Here is a 24,527-nt window from a genome sequence, read left to right as displayed (position 1 = left end):
CGGATAACACCCAGGGGGAGGGCCTTCTCTGTGGGGGCGCCTGCCCTTTGGAACCAGCTGCCCGTGGAGCTTAGGACTGCCCCCCCCGACCTTCGTTCATGTCGCTGAGACCTGAAGACCTGGCTCTTTGAGCTTTCCGGCCCAGGCTGAGTTTTAATTGGGGTTTTAACTGGGGTTTTATATTTTTTCAGGGATTTAGTTTAATCTTTTTAAATTGCTCTTAATTTTTGTATTGATGTTTTATATACCCTGTAAACCGCCCTGAGTCCTACGGGAAAGGGCCGTATACAAATTCAATAAAATTCAAATTCAATTCAAAGTGTCAATTGGTCGTAGGCAAGTCTGAGGCTGTGGGCATGGCAAACAAGAGAACTGACCTGAGAGCATCTTGAGCTGAGATCTGAATTCACGCTGTGACTCTGTAAAAAGAACTGTAGCTTCCCTGATATGTACCCTAAACTCCCAGCCACAGTACTCCAAAGCATGTGATCCTCTCCTACGTGCTCATTTTCTCCTTGCAAGAATCCTGTAAGGCAACTTAGGCTGAGAGTAACAGAGCCTGGAGAGCTTCATCATGGAATGGGGAATGTAATCTGAACCTTCCCATGTATGGTCAGGCACCATAGGACTACCTTCCCCAGCCTGGTGCCCTGTGGAAATATTGGGCTGCTCACTCCATCACCTCCAGTCCTCCCTGCTTTGCCAGAAGGGTGGAAGGGTGCCAGATATCTGGAGGGCCGCCGGGATAGTAGGGCTTGCTTTGCCTTTACAACACAGCGGGGAGGCTGCCGCTTTCAAACATTTCAGGCGAAGTAGTTGTACTACAAAGGGACGCGGTGGCTCAGTGGGTTAGGACGCTGAGCTTGTCGATCAGAAGGTCAGCAGTTTGGTGGGTTGAATCCCGAGTGCCGCGTAACAGAGTGAGCGCCTGTTACTCATCCCAGCTTCTGCCCACCTAGCAGTTTGAAAGCACGTAAAAATGCAAGTAGAAAAATAGGGACCACTACGGTGGGAGACGTCCTCGGACAAGCGCTGGCTCTTCGGCTTTGAAACGGAGATGAGCACCGGCCCCTAGAGTTGGAAATGACTAGCACGCATGTGCGGGGGAACCTTTACCTTTACCTTTAGTTGTACTACTGACACTTCAGCACTCTGGAGGGACCCATTCGGGCGGTTCTGCATCCGGGCCGCTCCACTTGTTACTCTCCTGGCAGCGACCTGGCAGTTACTCTCCTGGCAGTGTTTTCAACTAGCCTTTTGTGGGGGGGGCGTGGCTTTGCCTTGCGAAATCAAATCCAAAGCGGCTGGTCATGAATATTAATATAACCCTCGACCAATTACAGCAGGCTCAGCTGTTTTCACGAGCTGAACTCCTACAGAAAGTTTTGAGTTTGGGGTGTGTTTTTTTTCCCTCCCGCTTTGGGAAGAGTTCAGCGCTCGATCAGTGCCTGGAGCGGAGCTGCCGGACCGTGGGCAGTTACCGAGCTCTTTCCAGCTCGAGCCACCGCGCAAGATGAGCGTAGCAGTGGAGGAAGCCGTCTTGCCGTCCATCTCCACCTTTGCCGGCTTGGTGCCGCTGGAAGAGACGCGGCCCGAGATGGTACGGGAGCTATTGGCGGAGGGAGTTCTTCGGGAGCGAGGACTGGCGTTCTCTCAGCCAGGGAGCAAGTGTCGTTGAGACGCGCACGGAGGATCTTACAAGCTTTGCAAATTAAAAGTAGATGTAAAGAGCGGAAATGTCTCTGGAAGGAGCTTCGGACCGGCCGGGCAATTTTGAACAGAGGAATGCAAAGGCTCTTTCTCCGGTGGGCAGATTTTCTGTTCCAAATTGCCCAGGGGTGCTCCCACCCGCCGCCTCTCCTTCTTGGTGTAGATGTGCGTAGTAGCTACGCTCGCCTTCTGCTCTTTTTCTCTTGGGCTGGGGACTCGATTGAGACGCGCATATCCTCGGCGAACAAAATTGTTTCTCTACTACGGCGTTCTTGAAAAGCTGACGGAAGGCACAGTTTAGGAGACCAAGGCTAGTTAGATTTGTAAAGGGAAAGTTGTGGAGTTTGTTGATCTGGAGGAAAGTTTTTTCGCCAACCCCCTGCCCGGAGCGGCTTAGAGGCAGCACCATTCTCAACTTATCCGAGGTGGGCGCTTTTATTAGGCTATTCTGGTCCTGGTCCAGAAGTACGTGCGGAGACTAAGCAGGGTGGAGTTTCTGATCGGGCTGATTTGATGTCCCAGAAAAGTGTGTGTTCCCATAATTGGCGGAATTCTCTGTCTGGCGTCCCAACTCCATACATAGTTTAAGCGCCGTCGGAAAGGACAAACCTGTTAGTAAAGATTCCTGGGCTCGCTTAACAGTTTGGTTTTAATTGAAAGCAAGTTAAGCTGGGCGTCCGAATTTTGCCGACCCCCCCTTTTTTCATTTTTTAGGGGATTCCTTGAATATCTTTGTGCGCAAAATTCATTTTGTCTTCGAGTGTCTTTTCAGGATTATACAGAATAGTGCTGAAAAATGTGTAGGTTGGAGTTCTGCCTGAGCAAACAAGGAGTTTTCTTGTAAACACCTCGATTGGTTCTCAGAAGGGATTCAGGTCGAAGTCCCCTTGGCGGCAAAATTAAACGGATTTCGGCAAAGGCGCTCAACTCCGGGCATCTGTTAACACTCACACAAGTCCGGGGCCATCGCTCCGCGCCCGGCGCGAGGGGGTTCGCGCCAGGAAAATATCGCGGTGGCGGTGCGCAGAGGGCGGGACTGAAAAGTTCAGGTTAATTTACTCCTCCATCATTCCTCGGGGGAGGGTACCTAGGGACAGCTGATTCGGAGTTTCTTCCGACTTCTCTGTTGGCGCCGGGAGGGTGCGGGGTTCAGAGAAGCCTGGTCTTGTGGGTCTCCGGGGAAGCAAGTAGAAGGCCAACGCTGGGGCTGCTCGGAGACAGGAGTGCGTAACCCGTTTTTCAAGTTTGGGGGTGCTGTCCCTAACGCTGGGATCTGAGTCCCGGACGCATTAACTGCTTCCCCTCCGTAACTCCTCTTTTCCCTCCGCAGAGGCTGGCTCCTCCTTCCGTGGAAAGTGCCACCGCCATCAAGAGGGAAGCCGACGAGCTAGGTAACTTCGTCGACCTGGAGTTCATCCTGGCGCACACCACCAACGGGCAGCCCAATGGCGGGGTGGGGCCCGCGCATCCCGGCGGCAACCCTAACTACCCCCTGCCCGAAACCCCGGAGAGCTGCGGCACCACCTACGACAGCGATAGTTCCAACTACCAGCCCCCTAACAAGTTCGCGGCGTCCTACCTGCCCAGCCCGGGGCACAGCTACGTAGCCGAGCTCTTCACTCAGGACATGCAGCAACCCCCTCCTCCCTCGGTGGGTCCGAGCCACTGCGAACTCCAGCGGCGGGAATATACCGAGCTGCGCGCCCCCGGCTTGGCCCACCCGCCCTCCGGCTTGCCCGCGGGGCTGCCCTTAGAGCACCTGCGGGTCAAGCAGGAGCCGATGGACGGGCACTCCTGCATGTTGAACGGCCCGCCCGAGTGCCTGGCTTCCGGATCCCTGGACCACAAGCCCCTCCTGATGCAGCCTCTGATGCAGCCGCCGCTGCCCCAGCACGCGTCTTCGGCCTTCCCCGCCGAGCAAATGGGCTCGGGGCCCCCGTGCCAGATGGGCGGCGATCTGGGCGCGCAGATGGGCGCTCCCCAGCATTACCCGCGGCCTCCCCACCTCTTCCAGCCCAACTTCGTCGGGCAGATGCAGTCCCAGTTCCACGGACACTTTAGCGTCTTTCGAGAGCCTTTGAAACCGCGCGCCCAAGGCATGCCCGGGCTGCTCGTCACGCCGCCCAACTCGCCCGTCTTGGATTACTACGCCCCGATGGGTCCGCCGGAGGAATGCAAGCCGAAAAGGGGTCGGCGGTCCTGGGCCCGCAAACGCACCGCCACCCACAACTGTGAATTTGCCGGCTGCGGGAAGACATACACGAAGAGTTCGCACCTCAAGGCGCATATGCGGACCCACACGGGTAAGGAGGCCGGGCAGAGGCAGCAAGGGCATTGGGTAGAGGGAGACCTCCCGAGCTTAATGGTTGTTGGGGAGCAAACCTCTTAGTGTGGGGTTACTCCACCCGTGATGGGATAAGAGGACCTCTGGAGTTAAGCGTCTTCCAAATGTATTGCTTTACTTGCCTGCTTCACTTTCGGGTTTCTTGGACAATGCATCTGGACCGATCGCTTCATTCAGTCCATCGAATAGTTTTAAGTAGATCACTTATGGATCCGAACTCTGTCTCCACCTTTATTCAAAAGTAGCTTTCCCAGCCCCCCCCCTTCGGTGGGGCACTCTCAGGAAAGTGTGTGTTAGCCTGTAGCTTGAGTATTCTAACAGTAATCTGATTATCAGATGGGATGTACAATTACTTTTCTCCTTATTTGGAGGAGGGGGGAGGGAGAAGATGAATGGTGCAATCCACAGACAATAAATTCAATTCCCATTGATAGCCTTTCCGAATGGGAGTTGAATGAGTCCCCAACAAATTTTGTGCTGTCTGTGTAATGTGAAAAGGATGCTTTGCACTTTTTTTCACCAGGTTGGAAAGTTCACCAAACTCTTTTTTTTCACTCTTTCCCAGGTGAGAAGCCTTATCACTGTACCTGGGAAGGCTGTGGCTGGAAATTTGCACGGTCAGATGAACTGACACGCCACTACCGCAAGCATACAGGTGTCCGGCCTTTCCAATGCCAGCTATGTGACCGTGCGTTCTCTCGATCAGATCATCTGGCCCTGCACATGAAGAGGCATGTGTGAAGCATGGCTGGCTCCCTAGGGCAGTGGGGTGGACTATGGTAGGGCTGAAGAAGGGGAGGGGGGAATGCAAGAGACCAAGGACTCTATTTATGAAGGGATGGAGTATTTTCTTATTGGACTAGCTAATTTATGTATATAGTATTGAAACATTTTAATATTTAAAGAGGAACTCTATTCTTATAGAAAAAGTATGTATTTAAAAGTGAATAGTTACACAAATCTGCCTGCTGTAGGGACTGCAATTTAAGAAAAATTGTCCTGGAGGTTTGGTGTGAGCAGTGTAACTGTGGCAGGATTATCCCCAAACTCTCAGTGTACACACAGCCACAATGCAGATCCCATCCTGATTGTCTCAAGCTGTTCATACACTTTTAATTGTTTGTTTTATTATACAATGGTCTTTCTTTTAATTATTGTTTGTTTTATTATACAATGGTCTTATTTTTTGTCATATTAAAAGGCTCTGTTTTATAAAACTACTTTCTAAAGTAGATTTTGAGATGGGGACATATTAAAGTGGGTGGAAATACTAATCCCTTTTGCTCTTCAAACGGGTAGTATCAAAACAAAAAGAATTTAAAATTCACACAAAACCATCCAGATTGATTTATAATGTGTATAATTAGTTATGGACTAAAGGCAAATATTTAAGCTTTCTCAATCTCTTAAAAGTAATGTTCATTTTTTTTGCCAACCTTTAGTATTAGCTTTTTTGGTATTAAATTTTTTTTAATGACATTTTGTTTCAGCTGTAAAGTTTCCAGTATGGTCAATCTATTCAGACCAATAAACAACCTGTGATGATGTAACCCTTCTTAAAGCAAGTAACATCCACCAATAAGTCTCCAGCTGACAGCAGTGCGTGTTTTGGGATTATCCATCTGAAGAAAACTAAAATGGCCACTTCCGGAATAGGCTGATAAATAATAAAAAAACTGAACAAAGACAAGAGTTGTGTTGGTAGGTTGTGCAAGCTGTAGTGTTTAGGAACACATGTTTCACAGCAAAGTTCTGTGCTCAGAAGTAAAGCTACAAATCCATACACTTCAGGTTTTTCCATCTCCTTTTTCTTGCTCAGGGATATTGCCAAACAGGACCAAAAATTGCCTAGATTCACAATTCTGAGAGGTGGTAAAACCACTTGGCTGTAGACAGAGCCTTGAAAAAAATGCCTTATGAGAGTAAATAGAACTAAGCTATTTCAGTGCTATTAGCCAATGAAAGCCATTGTAAGTTGCACTCCTATGCATGCTTGTGTGTTATAGCTAATCACCACTTGGTTTGCATATCACAACAAGCCATAATGTGGTTTGTTGGTATCGGATTAGCATATTATATAAATGTAGGCATTATTTATAACCATGGTTTATGGCTTAACATGTTTCGGCCTCAGCCAAGAACAAATATATTTTCAAATAAATATATGTAGTACTGCAATTATGAATAACAATGCAAGCCTAGTTATATTGAATCAAAAACAAATCTGTCCTGTATCTTATTCCCAGATAAATGTGCATAGGGTTACAGCTAAAATGTGGTTGTACATATTAATTATAATACCTCAAAGTGTTTTGTAGGACTAAAGCATATATGGAAAAAGCCATTTGTACTGCTTTTTAACTGCTATGTATGTTTAACTCTTCTAATGCATATCAGTTAATGAATTTTACTGGTGATGCCACTCCATCTCTCAGTACTGAAAGCACATGAATCTATGGCATTTTCTGAACTCTGAATTCATTTGCACAAGCAAAGATGCCTTTAAAGTACTAGAATAGTTTGTTCCAGAAGGCTAATGATTAATAGGCCATTGTTTTTCAACCATCAATAACTTTAAATGCCGGTTGCATCATTAAATTACTATTTTATGGACCTGATCTCTGATGGAGGCAGTTCATTATACCCTCTGAGTGTAAACTGATAGGCCCTTAAAGATACTTTTGCCTGCAAGCGGGGAACCCATATTGCTCTATGTGTTATTTCAAAACCCCTATAGCCTAGGCCAGGGGTAGGCAACCTCGGCTCTTTTATGACTTATGGACTTCAACTCCCAGAATTCCTGAGCCAGCTGGCTCAGGAATTCTGGGAGTTGAAGTCCATGAGTCATAAAAGAGCCGAGGTTGCCTACCCCTGGCCTAGGCCATCTGACAAGCAGGCCGAGGCTGATGGGAACTGAGACTTATACCTTTGAAAAACCCATAGGGTCTTTCCTGACTTTTATCTGTGGCATTGGTGACATCCTCTGAAGGATGATCATTAAGCCTGGTACTGCTGCAGCTGCATTTTTTTTTCTAAACAGCTTTTGGATTTTATTTTTATAAAGGGCATTTTTGTCCATTTCTACTATACTTGAAATGTTCTTTTTGGAGGAAAAAAAGACCTCTTAATATGTAGCTTATGCAAAAAAAAGTTGTAATTCTTTTTTTAAAAAAATGCTGTAAATGAATATGTGTGTTTTGTTTTTTAATAGCTCAGGTCCATTTAATAAATGACCTCAGCTCTGGTATGTGCACTGCACCTGTCTGTACAGTTTGTGAATTACCAACTCCCATGCAGAATGTTAGCTTTATGTATATGCATACCTAGAAATATTGTTGATCCAATATGAAATAAATAAAACATAATAAAAAGCAACCGCTTTGTTTCTGACATGATTGGAAAGAAAGTCTTCAAATGAGAATAGTGAGATTATTTGTTTAAGAGATGTCTAAGCCCCATCTCTGACGGCAAAGTCAGCTTTCATATTTAAGACCTAAATGTAAAGCTATTTTTAAAATACCGGTACATAAAAAGCAGTCTTGTTACAAAGTTCAGTCTAACAGCAGCAATGCTTCTAGTATAATCAGGTTGAAGAAAAATGTATTTTAGAACTTTTATAAAATTCTTAAATTGGAGATATACATTGCCAGATCTCATTTCACAATACAAAGAAATCTTACAATGTACCATTTTTCAGTAACTACACCTCTTTGGAAGAAAGACAGTTTTATTATTATTTTCTTTAAAAAAAGAACCCTTCTCTTTTGTTTTCCTGATATGGCTTAAGTAAGTCAAATTTAGGAGCCAGTACTATGATCCTGGCTGTAGAAAGAACTTTTGGATTCTCAGTCTAAAATGATCCCAAGTTTGTCAGTGTACTTATTTTTTGAAGCTGGGCACTGCCCATCCCTCTGGCTCAGTTGAGTTCCTGCACTGGATCTACTGGTCGTTTCACTCCTCACTAAGTACTGAGGCTTCCTTTTAAATTAACATGGGGTGACTAAGCTTTAGCAGGTCTTTCTCCATCTTCTCTCCCTCCCACAGCCACTTATGTACTTCATTTTAGGAGCCAGACTTGTGTAGACTTGATGTGGCATTACCTGCACTGGCAAAACCGATTATCCCAAACTATGTAAGCTGTGGTTAAAATTGAGGAATGGAGAAGTTTCAGCCACATGCAGGAATTGCAAGCCACAATCATCTACTTCATAATTCTCCTGGAGAAACATTTTTTTCCTGTTGTTTATTTCTTAGATGAATGCAGAATGGAGGAGTTTCTGTATTATTGGCCACAGTAGTACAGAAACCTGGAAGCGGTTCTGAACCCCTAGTTAGAAGTGAAATTGAGGCAACTATTTTGCAGAGTTTGAGCATCTGGCTGGTAAAGTGTTAAGTAGCATGGACAAGTTTTATTTGTTGTGTAGAGTATGTATTAAGCAACATATCTTACACAAAGGTATACAAATGAGATTAACATAATTTGCCCTTCTGGAAATGAACATAACCTTCAAAGATTTGTTTACACTTTCCTACTACAGAAAAAAGATTCAACACAAGTTGACAATATAAAAGCATTTTATTTCTCATGCTGGAAGCTAGCTATGACTCATTAAATCTAGTATAGACATGAGTTTTGGATATAGTTAACCCATTAATGCACCACTTGGCTTCAACAGGCCACAATAGTTATATTTCCATGTATACTGTTATTTTTATGCTTGGGGGAGATAAATACATATGGTTCAGGGTGAAAATCACTTCCTCCTATGATAGAATCTTAACAAACATGCAGTAAAACTGGATAAAACTGAAAAGATTTTGTAGAATTCTTGATAAAGTAACAGACCAAGGTTCTGGATGATTTTTTCCAGGATTTTGTTCAGAAAAAGCCTTTGTTTGTAAATGGGTGAGAACATGAATAAAGTGAATGCCTGGTGAATTGGGAAAGCTGTACCAGATGAGCGTTGCGTGTGTATGAGTAACTGGCTTTGGTAGAATTGTGTTCCTAAGCTACTTCAAACATCCTGTAATGCTGGAAAAGCTGGATCCAGAGATTGCCTTCTTCATCATCTTGGAATAAAAATCTGCAGTGTAAGATTGATTTGAATCTTTCTGAGAAGTGGAACAGGATGTTTCAGCCTACATTTCATAACTGCCACTTAGACCTTTGGTTGTCTGTTGTTCTGTTCAGATAATACTTGACATCAGTATCCTAATGAGGGAGAAGAGGGCTAAAACAATGCTTTTACCCTTTAAGGCAAAATGATTATGTTTCATCTGCCCAATATTGTCTGTAAATTACAAAGACCTATCAGTGCAATTAACAAAGCAATAAATTAGAAAAGCAACATAAATGGCAAGGGGAAAGAAAAATAAACTATGTAAAAAAAACATCATGCCAACCTAGCATGGGCACTTTCAATGATAAGACCTCCAGAGAAAAAGGAATATCTTAGCCAGATCCTGTGTGAGTGAAGTCCACTAATCTTCAGGAAGGCTTCTCCAAACCAAGGCAGTAACAACTGAAGGGGTTTTCTAATCACATTTGGTGGTAGTGAAATCTAAAGAAAGCCTCTAACACAAGTGTTTTTCAGCCTCAGCAATTCTGGGAGCTGCAGTTCACACATCTTAATGTTGCTGAGGTTGAGAAATGATGCTCTAAAATGCTGTGTTTACAGGTAGACCATAGGCTTAGCCTGCTGGAAATTGCTATTGTTTGGGAATCTTGCCCTTTTACCTCTCCTGCAAGATAGAGACTGCTTCAGAAAGTGTACAACACCAACATTACTGAGGATAATAACATCGTTTCAGAGGGAGGAAAATCACTTTCCATATAGATGAAATAAAGAGCGGAAGTAAAGCTTTACCAAGAATGTTCTTATGAGTTTTTCACAATTGTGCCTTTGGCATTCGGTGTCACTCTGGAACTACTGTCCCTGTTCTCAGAGCTGAACAGGGAATAGGGGAAAAGAGAAATTCCCTAAGCGAGTCAGCCAATGATGTTTTAACAGGCTACAAACATGAATCTCTTTAACAATTTGACCCTACAGAAGGGTAAATGTGATCTGTGGTTTTACTTGCTGTACTGTTGGCAAGGAATGAAATACAGGGAGAACCAGTCCATCCTATATTGGTAGTACCCACTGTAAGCTAGATTTGTGCATGAAAGTAAATGAAGCTATTTGTACAAATATAAAGAGAGCCTGGTATTCTATGTATATAATATAGTACCAGATGGGATAAATATAGTGGGTCTATTCTAAGTTAGATTCTAAGGAGCAGCACTTTTAGCTTATGATACAAAATCTTAACACTGGAGTGATGATGAAGTTACTCTACTTCCTCTAAATTTAGCAAAATACTTTTGAAATGCCCCCTTGTGCTGATTTTCTGTAATGCATTTTCACATTACATCATTGCCTTCCAAAATCCATTATGAGGTAATCTTTAATTAGTCTTCAAATGAGTTGCAAGCTTTGAATTTGGAAGAAAAGAAAATTTAAAATCCAGAAAAGTTAGAGGATAAATGTTTTGATATCTGAGCCATATTATTTTTAATTTCCCAAATTAAACTTGTAGTCATCTACCTTAGCCCTCTCCAACTTAGTGGGGAATGGGTATGATGGGAGCTCTGATCCAATACCTCTGAAGAGTGCCAGGTTAAGACAGGGTGCATCTTACTCACCTATTTGAAAATACAGAATTCTGAGAGTGAGATGACGTACTTAAATTTGTTAAGTAAATAAATAAGTAGGATTGTAATGTTAGAATGCTTGTGATATGGAGGCAGAAGATAAACAAAGGAGGGCAGATTGATAAAGAGAAAGAACTAATTAGTATGAGCCACCTGGCCAACTATTGTTTCATTTGTGGAATCTTACGTGTGCCAAATGATTCACGACATTAAACCCAACATAGCCTTTGATGGAATCCAACAAGATTTTCCTATAGAAATAACTAATAAAGTTCAGAGCAAATAACAATAAAGTAATACACATCAGATTAACAATAGCAACATCATCAATATACTAAAGGACTGAACAGACCCGTCTAGCTGTGATAAAGATCCTGAAGTTATGAATAAAATGTTACAATGATGAAGATGATGATGATTTTGTCAGTTTTATATCTCACCTTTCCTTGAGGAGCTCAAGATACTGCACACAGTATTTGGCAGGTGGTTCAAGAAACATATAAGTAAGATTTTTATAATCTTCTGCTTATTCAGCATATGGAAGTGTCTGGCTCAAGGGAAGTTGTTTGGGCTAAGATTGAAGATAGCTTTTGAAGGAGACCAGAAGATTAATGATAGATAAAGCCATCAGTGGGTGCTAATCAAAGGGGGAATTTCCAGCTACCAGATTAGAAGAAATGGTAATGAAAAAGAGAAAGAATAACAATAGAGAGAGGCCTTGTCTGGGAAACTGAGTGGATAGTCCCTGTTTTCTTAAAACCAAGTAGCATTACCTTCCTAGTAGGTTCTTATTTTCTTTATAGTATTTTCTTTGGCAAACTTATTTACAGTGCATTTCCATTAAATTTCCTTTCCTGGTCTGGCAAAATTGGACAAATTGACTAGGAATTCAAGGAGCTAGAGAGCAACAACACAAATTGGAAGTCCCAGAAGAAGAGTGTTTTTAGCTGAGATTTTCCTTCATTGACACTAACATTAGACGAGTAAGTTCTACTGACCATTTTTTCAGGCATTGTTTTGTTTTTCCATAACCCCCATTTTCCTCTACATTATGCTTTTATGAAAGTTAAGCACAGACTCAGCATCCTATTTTTTTTTCTCCTGTTAGACCTTGTTGTGATTCAGGGTCAGCCTGTGGGTTCGGCAGTTGGGTCGGATGATTCAGAGGAGGAGGAGGGGGGTGTTGGAGACCTTGCTGAGGATAGTATTGAGGCTCTGCAGAGCCCTCAGCCAGGCCCCTCCCATCTGGTCACGACGCAGACCCAGCTGTGTGAGCCTGACAGCGTGGATGAAGATGACCCACAGCTGGCCCTGTTCAAGGACGCCCGATGCAGGAGGCAGTCAATCAGGAGTAAACAGAGGAAGGCAATGGGGCACCTTGGAAGGAGGCAGAGAGAAGCCACGCCCTGAACTGTTTAAAAGGGGAATGTGTGGGAGGGCTGGTTTGCTGAAGGCAACCGTTTGAATAGCTCCTGTTTCATGGTTCGTGTTTGCTCTCTTTGCTCTGTTTGCTCTGTTTTATGTTAATAAATTTGGCAGGCTTAGTTCCAGCCTCTTGCCATTTTGTAAAAGGGGTTGTCCCTGCCTTTTCTGCAGGGCCAGTAGTAGGCTGGTACAGAACAGACCTCAGCTGAACTATCCTGCAACTTCAGCCCTGCCAACCTAGGAGTCTCAGTGTGCATAGGTTGTGATATCAACAAGATAAAAGGCTCTTTACTGTATAGGGAAATCTGACTCAGAGTATGACTGATGTCTGATAGTATGAGATATGGATGCCAAGCAGCAAGAAGGAGCTGAATTATCACTGCCCTGTGGACTTAGGTGCCCAAAAGCAAATGTTTCCTAAGGGTGGGGCTTGCCTGTCCACTGGAATATGAGTGATAACTGTGACTTCATAATCTCAGTGTTCAGGTTGTAATCTAAGCAGAATTATAGGACAGTGTGCAAAACAAGAAAAAAAATGGCAAAGATTCAGATTTCAGCACAAATTCAAATTATACAGCTAGAATATTTGTTCAAGACATGTTGGAACTAGCAAATTGCATTTTCTTACACAAATGTTCACAGAAAGCCTACCACTATAAAACCCCAAAGATCCGAAATTGGTTTAGATATAACCAGTGATATAATATGAATGAATATTAAACTAAAACATAATTTTGTTAAACTAAAACATAATTTACCAATAGTTCCTTCAATAGTTCTATGGATAATGAGTCATAACTTCACAAATACATGTACATCCAATAAAAGGACCAAATTCTATTATCTCTTGTAATATTTTCATGCCATATACTGAGAAATACATTCCATATTGCTACAGAGTCTCTGTGAATTGGTAATTAGCATCAGACAAAGGGAGAGATTAAAGAGTAATGTACTATTATAACCACAAAGCAGCAATTTAGTTTTTAAGTATTTTTCATTATGAAATCTATGCAGTGGATTTAGAGTAAATAGATAATTAATTTATTGCACTAAATAGTACTTTGTGATTATTTCATTTTATATTTGAAGGTATATTTGGAATTTGCTAATTTTGAATATTTGGACCTTTTAGATATCCTATTAAAATATTATTAGGAAGACAAATCTTTATTTCAAAGCTCAGAATAATATTTTCCTTGTCTCTGCAATTCAGATAATGCTTATATATAAATGCCACATTTTACTTTATGTTCAAAAACTCATTAGCCTGTATGTCATCCTAGACCCTCTTATCTATCCTGATCAGCTTAGATTCTCCATATATATCATTATGGCTATGATCAATTTACATCACAGGCACTTAAATCCTAAAATTTGTTTGTGTATACCCAAGTCTGAATGCAATATGATCTGAAGAGATCCCAGGATGTTGTGCTTGTACTAGACACTCTGGATTTCTTCATTGTTGAGATGTGATAAATAGCTATTTATACCAGCTGAGTTAAAAAATATTCTATATCCTCATTCTTTCCCTTTCTTATAATTTATTAATTATTTCATCATCTCATCTCTTCCCATAACTAGCATTTGCCTTCAAACTCACAGGATATTCAATTGCATTTCTACTATATTGTATCAAACTCCCTCACTTTGTATTTCCTATAAAGAATAAGCTTATTCTGGATTTTAAGAAAGCATTCTTATTGTATGAGTTAATGTTGTTTGATAGTAAGATTCCATCTATAATCTCATGAAGCTACAATACTTGTTAATCAGTCTATAGTTTTTAAATTGTTTTTGTCTCCTCCAAGAGTTAATTTTCATTGATGAATAATAATAATACATTTGCAAATCAACAAATACCTCAGTATTATGTTAAGAACAGCAAGAGAGGCCTTTCTGAAGATGATGTACATAGTATGCAATCTTTGGATGTAATAACTCTCTTCCAGAAGTCCTTTGAGTCTTCAAACTACAATCTAGCCTCCTATTTGGGGGTATATAAGCTTGGCTGTCACAACTGTTTTTCAAAGGGTACTTCATATGGGTCCTCCCCCAGTCCTGCTGTTTGAGAGAGATAAGGATAGTAGACTCTGAGCTGCCTTTTGGTGACTAAAAGTTTTTAAAGGAAATAATTTCTATAGAGTAGGTTCTTAGCTCTGTAACTTAGAATCCTCAAGAAACACGTCTCTTTCCGTGGGAGATAAAACAAATATCACAAGAAATAGACAAAATCAAACTCTGGTTTGAAAAAGGTAATATATAATATTCCTTTTAACAGGTATACAGTATACTAAGTGCTGGTAGATAATGATAGAGCAATTTGGATTAAAGACAGAAATATAAAAGAGAATTACAGAAGAAAATTATGGGACTGGTTTGCTTCAAATGATTTGTTTCCAGTCAGAAACTATGTACAAGTGACTGGGGAGATTTAAAAAATTACAGATCCTGGAAAGAAAATATAGAGAAAATAATATATCTTCATGAAGACTTGTACACTGCCTGACGTTTGAGTCAACACTGACATAAAACGCAGCATCATAATTAATACATAGAAATAGAGCAAGACATATCTAAGCACCGTGTTAGAGAAAAAGAGGTCTAAAACAAATTCCTGGCTTAAACATTATCTATTTCTTCACAAAAATGCTATTTGAAGGTTCTTCTCTTCATTTTTCTTGAATTACCTATTTCCTGAGGATTCCAATACACTAATTCTGAGGCTATTGGGAAGAATAATGTTAATCCTCTGAATTTCCCAGGCCCAGTTAAATTTCTTGTCCAACTTCTCCCAAATTCATTTCTCTCTCCAGTAGAGGGAGGTGCTGAGATTACTACATCTGCCTTTGTGTATGTGATGGACATTTCTCCCAGATACTGCATGAATATTTATTGAGTGCTTGAAACTGTCTGGCAAGCAAGAAAATTACATTTATAGCTATTCCTTTGGAAATTGTACTTGGACCTCACTCTCTGTCTTTGAGCAGCCAAAAATGTATTCTCTTTGACTAGACTTGTATTAACTGTTTTTCACATTGATTTTGTTTTTATTTTTTTTAAGAATTGAAAAGTGAAATATACCGGTAAATTGAATGTATGCATGGTTTGAGTAGGTCAGGTCCAGGAGCTTATTTGCATCAATTTAGGTTTTAAAATATTGTAAAGAGAGATTGAATGAATTAGGCATAAGAATAGGAAACAGCATTCTTCAAATATTAAAAAGGGTTTATTTGATTAAATGAATAAGTGATTGATATTTAGGAGCTTAAGGCAGCATGCAGAAATCTTATTTCCTGTTGCTCCAGAGTGTTATAAAATAACATAAAATTTAAGTTATAGAAAGAGAAATTCAACGGAATCTTCCAAAAACTACATAATAATTAGCATTTGACTATGACACCAATTAAGGAGGACTATTAGGACTAGAATTTTTCATGTAAAAGTTTCATCATCTATTTTAAGGAGAATAAGTATGAGCCATCCTTCCTAGCTATATTGTTATAACATAATTATTCTAATTTTTAAAAGTATTTGCACTTTCGAACACATCGTTATTTCACCAGCAACTATTTGAAGAGAAGCTGAGAAAGTAACAAACCATTTAGCCAGATGTCTTTGCAAGACCAGGAATATTGTTGCTTTTTAAAAAAAAAATCTTCACTTTATATGGCAACCCATCTCACATAGACAACCCTGGGTGGTGTAAACTTTTAAAATAAATAAAATACATACAATTACTAAAACAATTTTTTTAAAAAATAAAAAACCATATCAGCCAAAGAATCCTAAAAAACTTTAACATAGCGAAGAAATGGTCTCTGTCTTATACCCAAGACCCCAATTTCCTGGCTGAAACTATTTTTTCAAAGATTCCATCAGCTGCCTATCAGACACTGAAAGTTCTCCTGGACCAATGGAACCATTGTTGAAGAACTGACAATAAAGGAATTTGCTTTATAAAAACTTCTAACTTTTATGTAGGAACACTAATGGTAAGTTGGAGCTCTAATGGAGGATTTGCATTAATCTCATAATTTTATTAATTTAGACTTTGTTATTAATTATAGTAAAGAAGTTAAAATCCCAAGAAGGTGGGGCCCTCCAGTGGAAAAGTCCCGCTTTTTAATGCCTCCTCTGTTGCTAGTGAAATATCTATTATCCAGAATTTATTACATAGGATGAAAATGCTGATTTTACATATATTATAGAGATCTGGCTGAATGATGACAGGATAATTAACCTTCTCATTTCTGTCTGTTCCTCTATAATGCAGCAGTCTTAGCCTGGAGAATGGATGAGAGGGTGGCTGTAGTCTACAAGAATTCTATTTTGTTGAACTCCAACCAATTCTCTGTAAATTATGAGTTTGCTGCTGGATGGTTGGGCTAGGATAGTAGTACTGTATTGCATTTCACTTCACAACAATCTTTCTTCCTGGTGTAGCCAGAATGATTTCTAGCATGGAAATGGATCTTAGATTTCTGGATTTGAAATATCTCACTGTCCATGCTAATGTTGCCCAGTCATGGAATGATGCTTCCTGACAGGATGCAGTCAGAAGGTGGTGCTGAGGGACTATAGTTTGATATCTAGGTTGTTGTTTATTTTTATTTATTTATTTATTTTATTACATTTATATACCGCCCTTTCCCGGAGGACTCAGGGCGGTTTACAGGGTAATTAAAAACCAAAAATACAAAAGTTAAAAACCAAGTTTAAAAAAGATTAAATTTATCCCTGTATAAATAAAACCCCAATTAAAATAAATTAATCCTCAGCCTGGGCCAGAGAGCTCGAAGAGCCAGGTCTTCAGGCCCCGGCGGAATGAACGGAGGTCGGGGGCAGTCCTTACACTAATTCACAGACTACTGTCTTCTTTCCTAGGCTATTTAGAAGTATCACTGAAACTGCTGGGAAGCTGGTTCAGAATTTTGCCATGCGGTAAAATCAAAATTCCTTGGGATTGTTTGGTAGTTCCCTGCCAGCCAATCCCAAGGAAACAATTACTATCCTTGAACATTATCAAATTTTGACAGTGGGATGGATGAGAGAGGGTGAGCTGAAATTTGAGCACTGCTGGAGGAAAATGAGGACAAGTCTGACCAGGCAGGGGTTAGAGTCGCTGTTACCTCATGGTGACAAGGGTAGCGAATTAGCATTATTTCTCCCCTTTTATTGAATTCATAGTGTCACCTAGCAGTCTTGTTGAAGATCATCCAGTCCCTCCTGGGTCAGCAGGGCTCAGGGATTGTTTACCTTCAGGGCTGGAGGAATTTGCTGAACACCTGACGGATAAAGTCACTTGGATTTGTTCTTAGTTGGAGACCAAATATGAGACAGGTCCATTGGAATCATCCAGGGAGTATGACTACTCTGTTATCTGGGAGCAGTTTGACCTTGTTGGGTCTGAGGAATTGGACAGAGTCCTTGGGGCTGTTAGCACAGCCACCTACTTATTAAATTGTTATCCCTCCTGGTTGATGAAAGTCTCAAGGGCAATGACATCCAGGTGGGTTTGACGGCCATTAATTCATCACTGCAGAAGTTCCTGACCCCATTTAAGGAGGCCTTGGTTTGGTCACTGTTCAAGACACTGTCACTTGACCTCCCCTGTCTAGATAATTTTTGTCCTGTTTTCACTATCTCTTTTTAGGGAAGGTGGTAGAAAAGGTGCTTGCACTACAAGTCAAGAGGATTCTGGGCAAAACTGATTATCTGGATCCCTTTCAGTCAGTGCAGACTGAGTATTGCATAAAAATGTGAGCAAGAAGCATACCGTATATACTTGAGTATAAGCCGACTCGAGTATAAGCCGAGACCCCCATTTTCACCCCCAAAAACTGGAAAAAGTTCGTGACTCGAGTATAAGCCGATCCGCCGTTCTGCAAGCCTCCGCCGCCAGCAGAGGCTCGATCCGCCATTTTGCAAGCCTGAATACACAGGAATACCCTGTGTGGCCGCGGCTCTCGGGGAAGCCCTGGCTGTCCGCTTCCTCGTTCCACGCTGCCATTCGGGGCCCGCGCGTTCCCTGGGCAAATCGCGGCGCCCAGCAGGCGAGGAAACACGCCCGCTCCAGTCGCCCCCCCTTCCCTCAGGAGACGCGAAGCAAGTGACCGCCCGGAACTTACCGAGGACTTGCGCGCGGCCGAGGCTTCGGTGCTTCCAGGATCGCGCGCACCTCTCCCAAGCCGCCGCCGTCCGGAGACCTGCCGAAGTTTGGGGAGATTTGGGGAGGTGCGCGCGCACCTCCCCAAACCTCCCCAAACGTCAGCAGGTCTCCGGATCTCCGTGCCTTGCCTGCCTGCTTCTTTCGCTCACCCGTGCTTTCTCTCCCCATCGCTCACCCGTGCTTTCCCCCCCCATCGCTCACCCGTGCTTTCCCCCCCATCGCTCACCCGTGCTTTCCCCCCCCATCGCTCACCCGTGCTTTCCCCCCCCATCGCTCACCCGTGCTTTCCCCCCCCATCGCTCACCCGTGCTTTCCCCCCCCATCGCTCACCCGTGCTTTCCCCCCCCATCGCTCACCCGTGCTTTCCCCCCCCATCGCTCACCCGTGCTTTCTCTCCCCATCGCTCACCCGTGCTTTCCCCCCCCATCGCTCACCCGTGCTTTCTCTCCCCATCGCTCACCCGTGCCGCCCCGAAAATGCCGCTGCCGCTCGCCCGCTTGCTCGCTTCCTCGCCCGGGGACCAGCACCAGCCAGCCAGCCCGCCGGCGAGAAGCCCGGCCCGGAGGTGAGGGGAGGGAGCGGAGTCGCTCACCCGTGCTTTCCCCCCCCCATCGCTCACCCGTGCTTTCTCTCCCCATCGCTCACCCGTGCTTTCCCCCCCCATCGCTCACCCGTGCTTTCTCTCCCCATCGCTCACCCGTGCCGCCCCGAAAATGCCGCTGCCGCTCGCCCGCTTGCTCGCTTCCTCGCCCGGGGACCAGCACCAGCCAGCCAGCCCGCCGGCGAGAAGCCCGGCCCGGAGGTGAGGGGAGGGAGCGGAGTCGCTCACCCGTGCTTTCCCCCCCCCCATCGCTCACCCGTGCTTTCTCTCCCCATCAAAGATTCTTGGAAGTAATGGTTGGAAAAGTTTGCAAGTCTTTGGGAAAGTTCAAGAAGTGAAAGGAATACCCTCCTCTTGAAAGACCAGATAAGGCAGACAGGGAGATGAAGAGTTCAACCGAGTTTCCTCTTTTGTTCAGGCATCTGCACCCGCTGCTTTTAAACTCGCCTGGCGCTGCAACGGCACCCGTTTTCCCCGGCGAGTTTTCCCTACCTGGCCCCTGCAGAATCGCGGCGGCGCCCCCGGAGAAGCCTACCCCGAGGCTGCGGCCGATTTTTCCTTCTCCTAGACTCTGCCGCCCAGAGCGTTGTTTCTCCCCCTCGTGCGTGCATGGGATGAGGCGGATCCAGTGTGGGGGGGGGGAAAGCCCTTTAGCAGGATTTGCCTGCATGCCGGCGGAGGCTGGATCCGTGCTCCACAAGCCTCTGCCGGCGGCAGGGCGCGGATCCAGCAGAAAGAAGCAGGCAGGCAAGGCACGGAGATCCGAAGACCTGCCGAGGTTTGGGGAGGTGCCCAAACCTCCCCAATCATCAGCAGGTCTCCGGATCTCCGTGCCTTGCCTGCCTGCTTCTTTCTGCTGGATCCGCGCCCTGCCGCTGCGGAGCGCGGATCCAGCCTCCGCCGGCGGCGGAGGTCTAGGGGTAGTGGGGGGGGGGCCCGCGGACATAGATGGGCTCAAGTGGAAGCCAAGCAGCCCTCCCGAATCTGGGCTTCTGGACGGAGCAGCCGGTGGTGCGTTTCAAAAAGCCAGATAAGGCAGACAGGGAGATGAAGAGTTCAACCGAGTTTCCTCTTTTGTTCAGGCTCCCCGATCAGACAAAGAACTAGCCAGCGGCAGGTTTCTCCCCTTTTCCCTCCCATCTCTCTTCCCCCAACCCTTGGGTCCCACAGCAACTCACGAACTCCAGCCGCCCCTTCTCCTTCGAAAGGTCTAGATCCCGAGATAAGATATATACAGAAATATACATAAAGAGAGACGGACGCAGGCTGTTGGTTTCTCGCCTCATCCCATGCACGCATGAGGGGGAGAAACAACGCTCTGGGCGGCAGAGTCTAGGAGAAGGAAAAATCGGCCGCAGCCTCGGGGTAGGCTTCTCCGGGGGCGCCGCCGCGATTCTGCAGGGGCCAGGTAGGGAAAACTCGCCGGGGGAAACGGGTGCCGTTGCAGCGCCAGGCGAGTTTAAAAGCAGCGGGTGCAGATGCCTGAACAAAAGAGGAAACTCGGTTGAACTCTTCATCTCCCTGTCTGCCTTATCTGGTCTTTCAAGAGGAGGGTATTCCTTTCACTTCTTGAACTTTCCCAAAGACTTGCAAACTTTTCCAACCATTACTTCCAAGAATCTTTGATGGGGAGAGAAAGCACGGGTGAGCGATGGGGGGGGGGAAAGCACGGGTGAGCGACTCCGCTCCCTCCCCTCACCTCCGGGCCGGGCTTCTCGCCGGCGGGCTGGCTGGCTGGTGCTGGTCCCCGGGCGAGGAAGCGAGCAAGCGGGCGAGCGGCAGCGGCATTTTCGGGGCGGCACGGGTGAGCGATGGGGAGAGAAAGCACGGGTGAGCGATGGGGGGGGAAAGCACGGGTGAGCGATGGGGAGAGAAAGCACGGGTGAGCGATGGGGGGGGGAAAGCACGGGTGAGCGACTCCGCTCCCTCCCCTCACCTCCGGGCCGGGCTTCTCGCCGGCGGGCTGGCTGGCTGGTGCTGGTCCCCGGGCGAGGAAGCGAGCAAGCGGGCGAGCGGCAGCGGCATTTTCGGGGCGGCACGGGTGAGCGATGGGGAGAGAAAGCACGGGTGAGCGATGGGGGGGGAAAGCACGGGTGAGCGATGGGGAGAGAAAGCACGGGTGAGCGATGGGGGGGGAAAGCACGGGTGAGCGATGGGGGGGAAAGCACGGGTGAGCGATGGGGGGGGGAAAGCGGCAGCGGCATTTTCGGGGGCAGCGGGTGAGCGATGGGGGGGGGGAAAGCGGCAGCGGCATTTTCGGGGGCAGCGGGTGAGCGATGGGGGGGGGAAAGCGGCAGCGGCATTTTCGGGGGCAGCGGGTGAGCGATGGGGGGGAAAGCGGCAGCGGCATTTTCGGGGGCAGCGGGTGAGCGATGGGGGGGGGAAAGCGGCAGCGGCGGTTGTTGGGGGCGCAGCAGGCGAGGCAGCTTCTCTCAGCAGCCTGTTCCGAACGAACGGACAGTTCTTTTTTTTTGTTGACTGGAGTATAAGCCGAAGTGGAGTTTTTCAGCCCAAAAAGTGGGCTGAAAAATTCGGCTTATACTCAAGTATATACGGTAGCTTTTTTCCAAATGCTACAGCGTTGTTATAAGCTGCAATAACCACCAGAGGGCCTCCTGCTCTTTCTATGCCGACCAGGGTTGCTTGCTGGTAAGCAGGACATAGAATTATGTAATTTGAGAGCAAAGGCTACCTTCCACATGGCTTCGAGTGCCTGCTAATATGGGATGCCATCTGGTACAGCTTCTGGATAAATCTTTCTTTGCAGCTCTGTCAGTTCCGGTTTACTTTTTTAAAAATGTATTTTTATTAGTTTTAATTATATAAGGCTGCTAGTGCAATAAAAAAAATAACTTTGACCTGGATACCACAAACTTCCATTTTGCTGAAATACATGACAATCAAACAGCACTAATACTGTACACATCCAGAGACAGAATTCGAATTACTCATTAGACCTGATCAATAGGGAAGAGCAGGGATTGGAATGGAATTTACTGGCACACTGAAGGAGATCGGCAAATATTTCAGGGTCTTACCCATTGAGCAATAACATCCACAGAAATTCCACCCACCAATTCTCAGTTAGAAGGTTGGAAACGCTATTTTGATGTAACTCAGAGTCTTATATTGGTTTCTGTAGATCAGGTGGAGTTCAGAATTTACAAAAGGCAGTTGATTCTGGACTTCAAATTCTAGCAGCTGTTTTAAAAAAGACTAAACTGTATTCATAAACTGTATTCATGCCTAATGTATACTTTTATGTGTACCTGCTGGGGATGATGGAACTTATTTATGCCAACAACAGAACTTCAATATTCTAATTGACCTAATTTACCTTCAGAGAGCTTTTATATAATTGAAATACAGATAAGGTGAAGCATTGTATGACTACTATTTCTCTTTTGACAGTTCTAAATTGATTCAGTTGTATTTTTAATTTGACATCTATGTATTCTTTTTTTCTACTACAGTATTTGATTCCAAACTTTCTGACATTTTCTGAGAAGATATAGCCACAGGTAATATAGCCACAGATTGTGAGGTAATTATTTCTTGCCCAATTTACTGTGCCTTGTTCTACCCCATTAATCAAACCAACAAATTGTGCCACTCTTACTGATGTAACAGGAGGTTAGTGAAGGAAAGCTCTGAGGATTTTTCCAGTTTCTTCAACTTGTTGTGTTGCAGAAAGAAGTGCAACAGAATGCTGGCTGAGGAATTCTGGGAGTTGAAGTCCACAAGTCATAAAAGGGCCAAGTTTGAAGACCCCCGATTTAGTGTATGGCACACTGACATTTGCTCCTTGAGTGCGGCATGTTCACCTACAAAAACAACCAACTTCCCATATTCTTGCATCTCTGTATGTGATCTGTAATGGTATTTGCACTGTTGGATAAGCTCCAATTCTTGTTTAACTACTATCCTCAATCCACAGGGCTCCACATAGTCCAAAACAAGAAACCCTTTGTTGTTCTCACCTGAACCAGCTGATGATCCAAAGAAGACCAACAAGCAAAGCACTTCTGCTTGAAGCAAGCCAGTTGAAAGTGAAGGAGATAATTTCCCCACTACCCAAATTAAAAATGAAGACAACACAATCTGCTTGAGCCAAGTTTACTTGAACAGCACTGGGGATAAACTACAAGGTTCTGCTCACTGAAGGACGATAAATCTTTATATAGTTGTATAATAAATGCTGACCAGTAATAATATCTAAGGCCAATCACAACATGGGTTAGATTTTCTGTTTATAGCGAGAGAAGCAGAATAATAAAGTCAGTTTTTGTGTTAGTTACTTTCTAGTTTCCATCTAAAAATATAAGTGCTGATTTAAACTAATTTGTGAGCCAGCATCTGTAAATGCTAAGCCTAAAAAGCTATTAAGTAGGTTTTCTTGAGTTAAGGGCCTTTGGAGGTTTTGGTCCAGGTATTTAGTTTACTCCTTCAGTTTCCACCACCACCCCTTTGTAACTAAATCTGGAACCCATTCAGAAGAAGATGCAGGACTTGCTGGTAAATGCAATTGATTGATTCACATCAGCCAAAGCCACATTATATATGGAAGCAGATGCTGAGTCTTAGAGGGCCAGTGGCGGGTTTGGACTTTGGCTGTATAATCTGTACAAACTATCAATTCCATGTCCACCTGGGGCTGCAAGAGGAGAAGAGAGTTTGTCTCCTCCTTTTCAAGTGTCCCACTACAGGGACCACTTGTATCTTTGGAGTTGCAGACAGTGGCTTCTGCCATGGAGTGGGAGAGCCATAGCAGCATCAGGCAATGTTCCTATAAGGCCCTCAAGAACAAGATGACAATTGCGCTCTACAGGGCATAGTAAAAGAACACATTCACCAGTATTTTTACCTGGGGGGGGAGGGGGAATCACTGTTTTAGACAGGCATACTCTGCTTCTTGTTCCATACAACCATTAATCCCCTATTGGCCCCACTGAGGCTGCAAATATACCAAGCATTGACAGTAGTGGGTCCACACTCTAGCCAAAATCCTTTAAGAGAGAGGTCTGCCTTGGAACTGTATCACAGAAAAAATATGGAGAACAAAAGCAGAAGCAGCATTGGTTTGCTTACTCCATCCCAACATCCCTGGTGAAGAAAGGCATCAGCATCTCGGAGCTCCTCTGCCAACTCCAGAGACTCCCAAGTGTGGGGGGGTGTCAATCCTCAGAAATAGTAAGCCTAAACATCTTACATCTTTTTTGTTGTTTTTGTTTCACTCATTATTCAGTTTCCATGTGCAAAATGGACTGAAAAAGCCAAGAGGGACAACTGGACACCTACCCTTCAGTCATGTTCTTTTAAAATGGATAGGATGGCCATTCCTAGCTTTGCTTAACAGAGGGAAAAGATGTAAAGTCACCTCAGGTTGAAAGCAATTGACGAATCAAAAGTCAACAAGCAGGGGAGGAGGAGACACACTTCAATGCCTTGAGAATATGTGGACTGATAGGGCAGGAAAGATACAACACATCACCTGCCCTAGAGAAAGGTGAAAGGACTCTAGGCAAATGTTTGCCAAATATTGACCTACCAATAGAACACTACATCTTTAAAGTGGCTA

General features: G+C 44.3%; 1 protein-coding gene and 1 long non-coding RNA gene across 3 annotated transcripts; both read left to right on the top strand.

The window, feature by feature from the left end:
• The first annotated feature begins 1,473 nt into the window (after positions 1 to 1,473).
• On the top strand, positions 1,474 to 7,422 carry LOC308666875 (Krueppel-like factor 4). Of its 2 annotated transcripts, none has more exons than XM_081325864.1 (4): positions 1,474 to 1,600; positions 3,041 to 4,013; positions 4,620 to 4,785; positions 5,545 to 7,422. In XM_081325864.1, exons 1-4 carry the CDS (start codon positions 1,514 to 1,516, stop codon positions 5,594 to 5,596), a joined length of 1,278 nt encoding a protein of 425 aa, XP_081181990.1. In that variant the 5' UTR covers positions 1,474 to 1,513; the 3' UTR covers positions 5,597 to 7,422. The 2 variants fall into 2 exon arrangements, with proteins under 2 accessions (XP_081181990.1, XP_081181991.1); XM_081325865.1 differs by having other exon boundaries at positions 4,620 to 4,833.
• A 10,163-nt stretch (positions 7,423 to 17,585) lies between these two features.
• On the top strand, positions 17,586 to 23,244 carry LOC308665592. The gene is made up of 3 exons (XR_014025907.1): positions 17,586 to 17,938; positions 22,423 to 22,470; positions 22,887 to 23,244. It is a non-coding gene; the product is annotated as an uncharacterized lncRNA (long non-coding RNA).
• The last annotated feature ends 1,283 nt before the right edge of the window (positions 23,245 to 24,527 follow it).

The sequence above is a fragment of the Vipera berus genome, assembly GCF_964194415.1.
Source record: "Vipera berus genome assembly, chromosome: 3".
In the NCBI taxonomy this organism is placed as follows: domain Eukaryota; kingdom Metazoa; phylum Chordata; class Lepidosauria; order Squamata; family Viperidae; genus Vipera; species Vipera berus.
The sequence above is the reverse complement of the archived record's forward strand: the minus strand, read 5'-3'. Positions and strand labels throughout refer to the sequence as shown.

Excerpts from the sequence above, each read along its gene's own strand:
- LOC308666875 (XM_081325864.1), top strand. The coding sequence starts at position 1,514 with ATGAGCGTAGCAGTGGAGGAAGCCGTCTTGCCGTCCATCTCCACCTTT. Across the intron at positions 1,601-3,040 it reads AAGAGACGCGGCCCGAGATG|AGGCTGGCTCCTCCTTCCGT; the intron begins GTACGGGAGCTA and ends TTCCCTCCGCAG. Across the intron at positions 4,014-4,619 it reads GCATATGCGGACCCACACGG|GTGAGAAGCCTTATCACTGT; the intron begins GTAAGGAGGCCG and ends ACTCTTTCCCAG.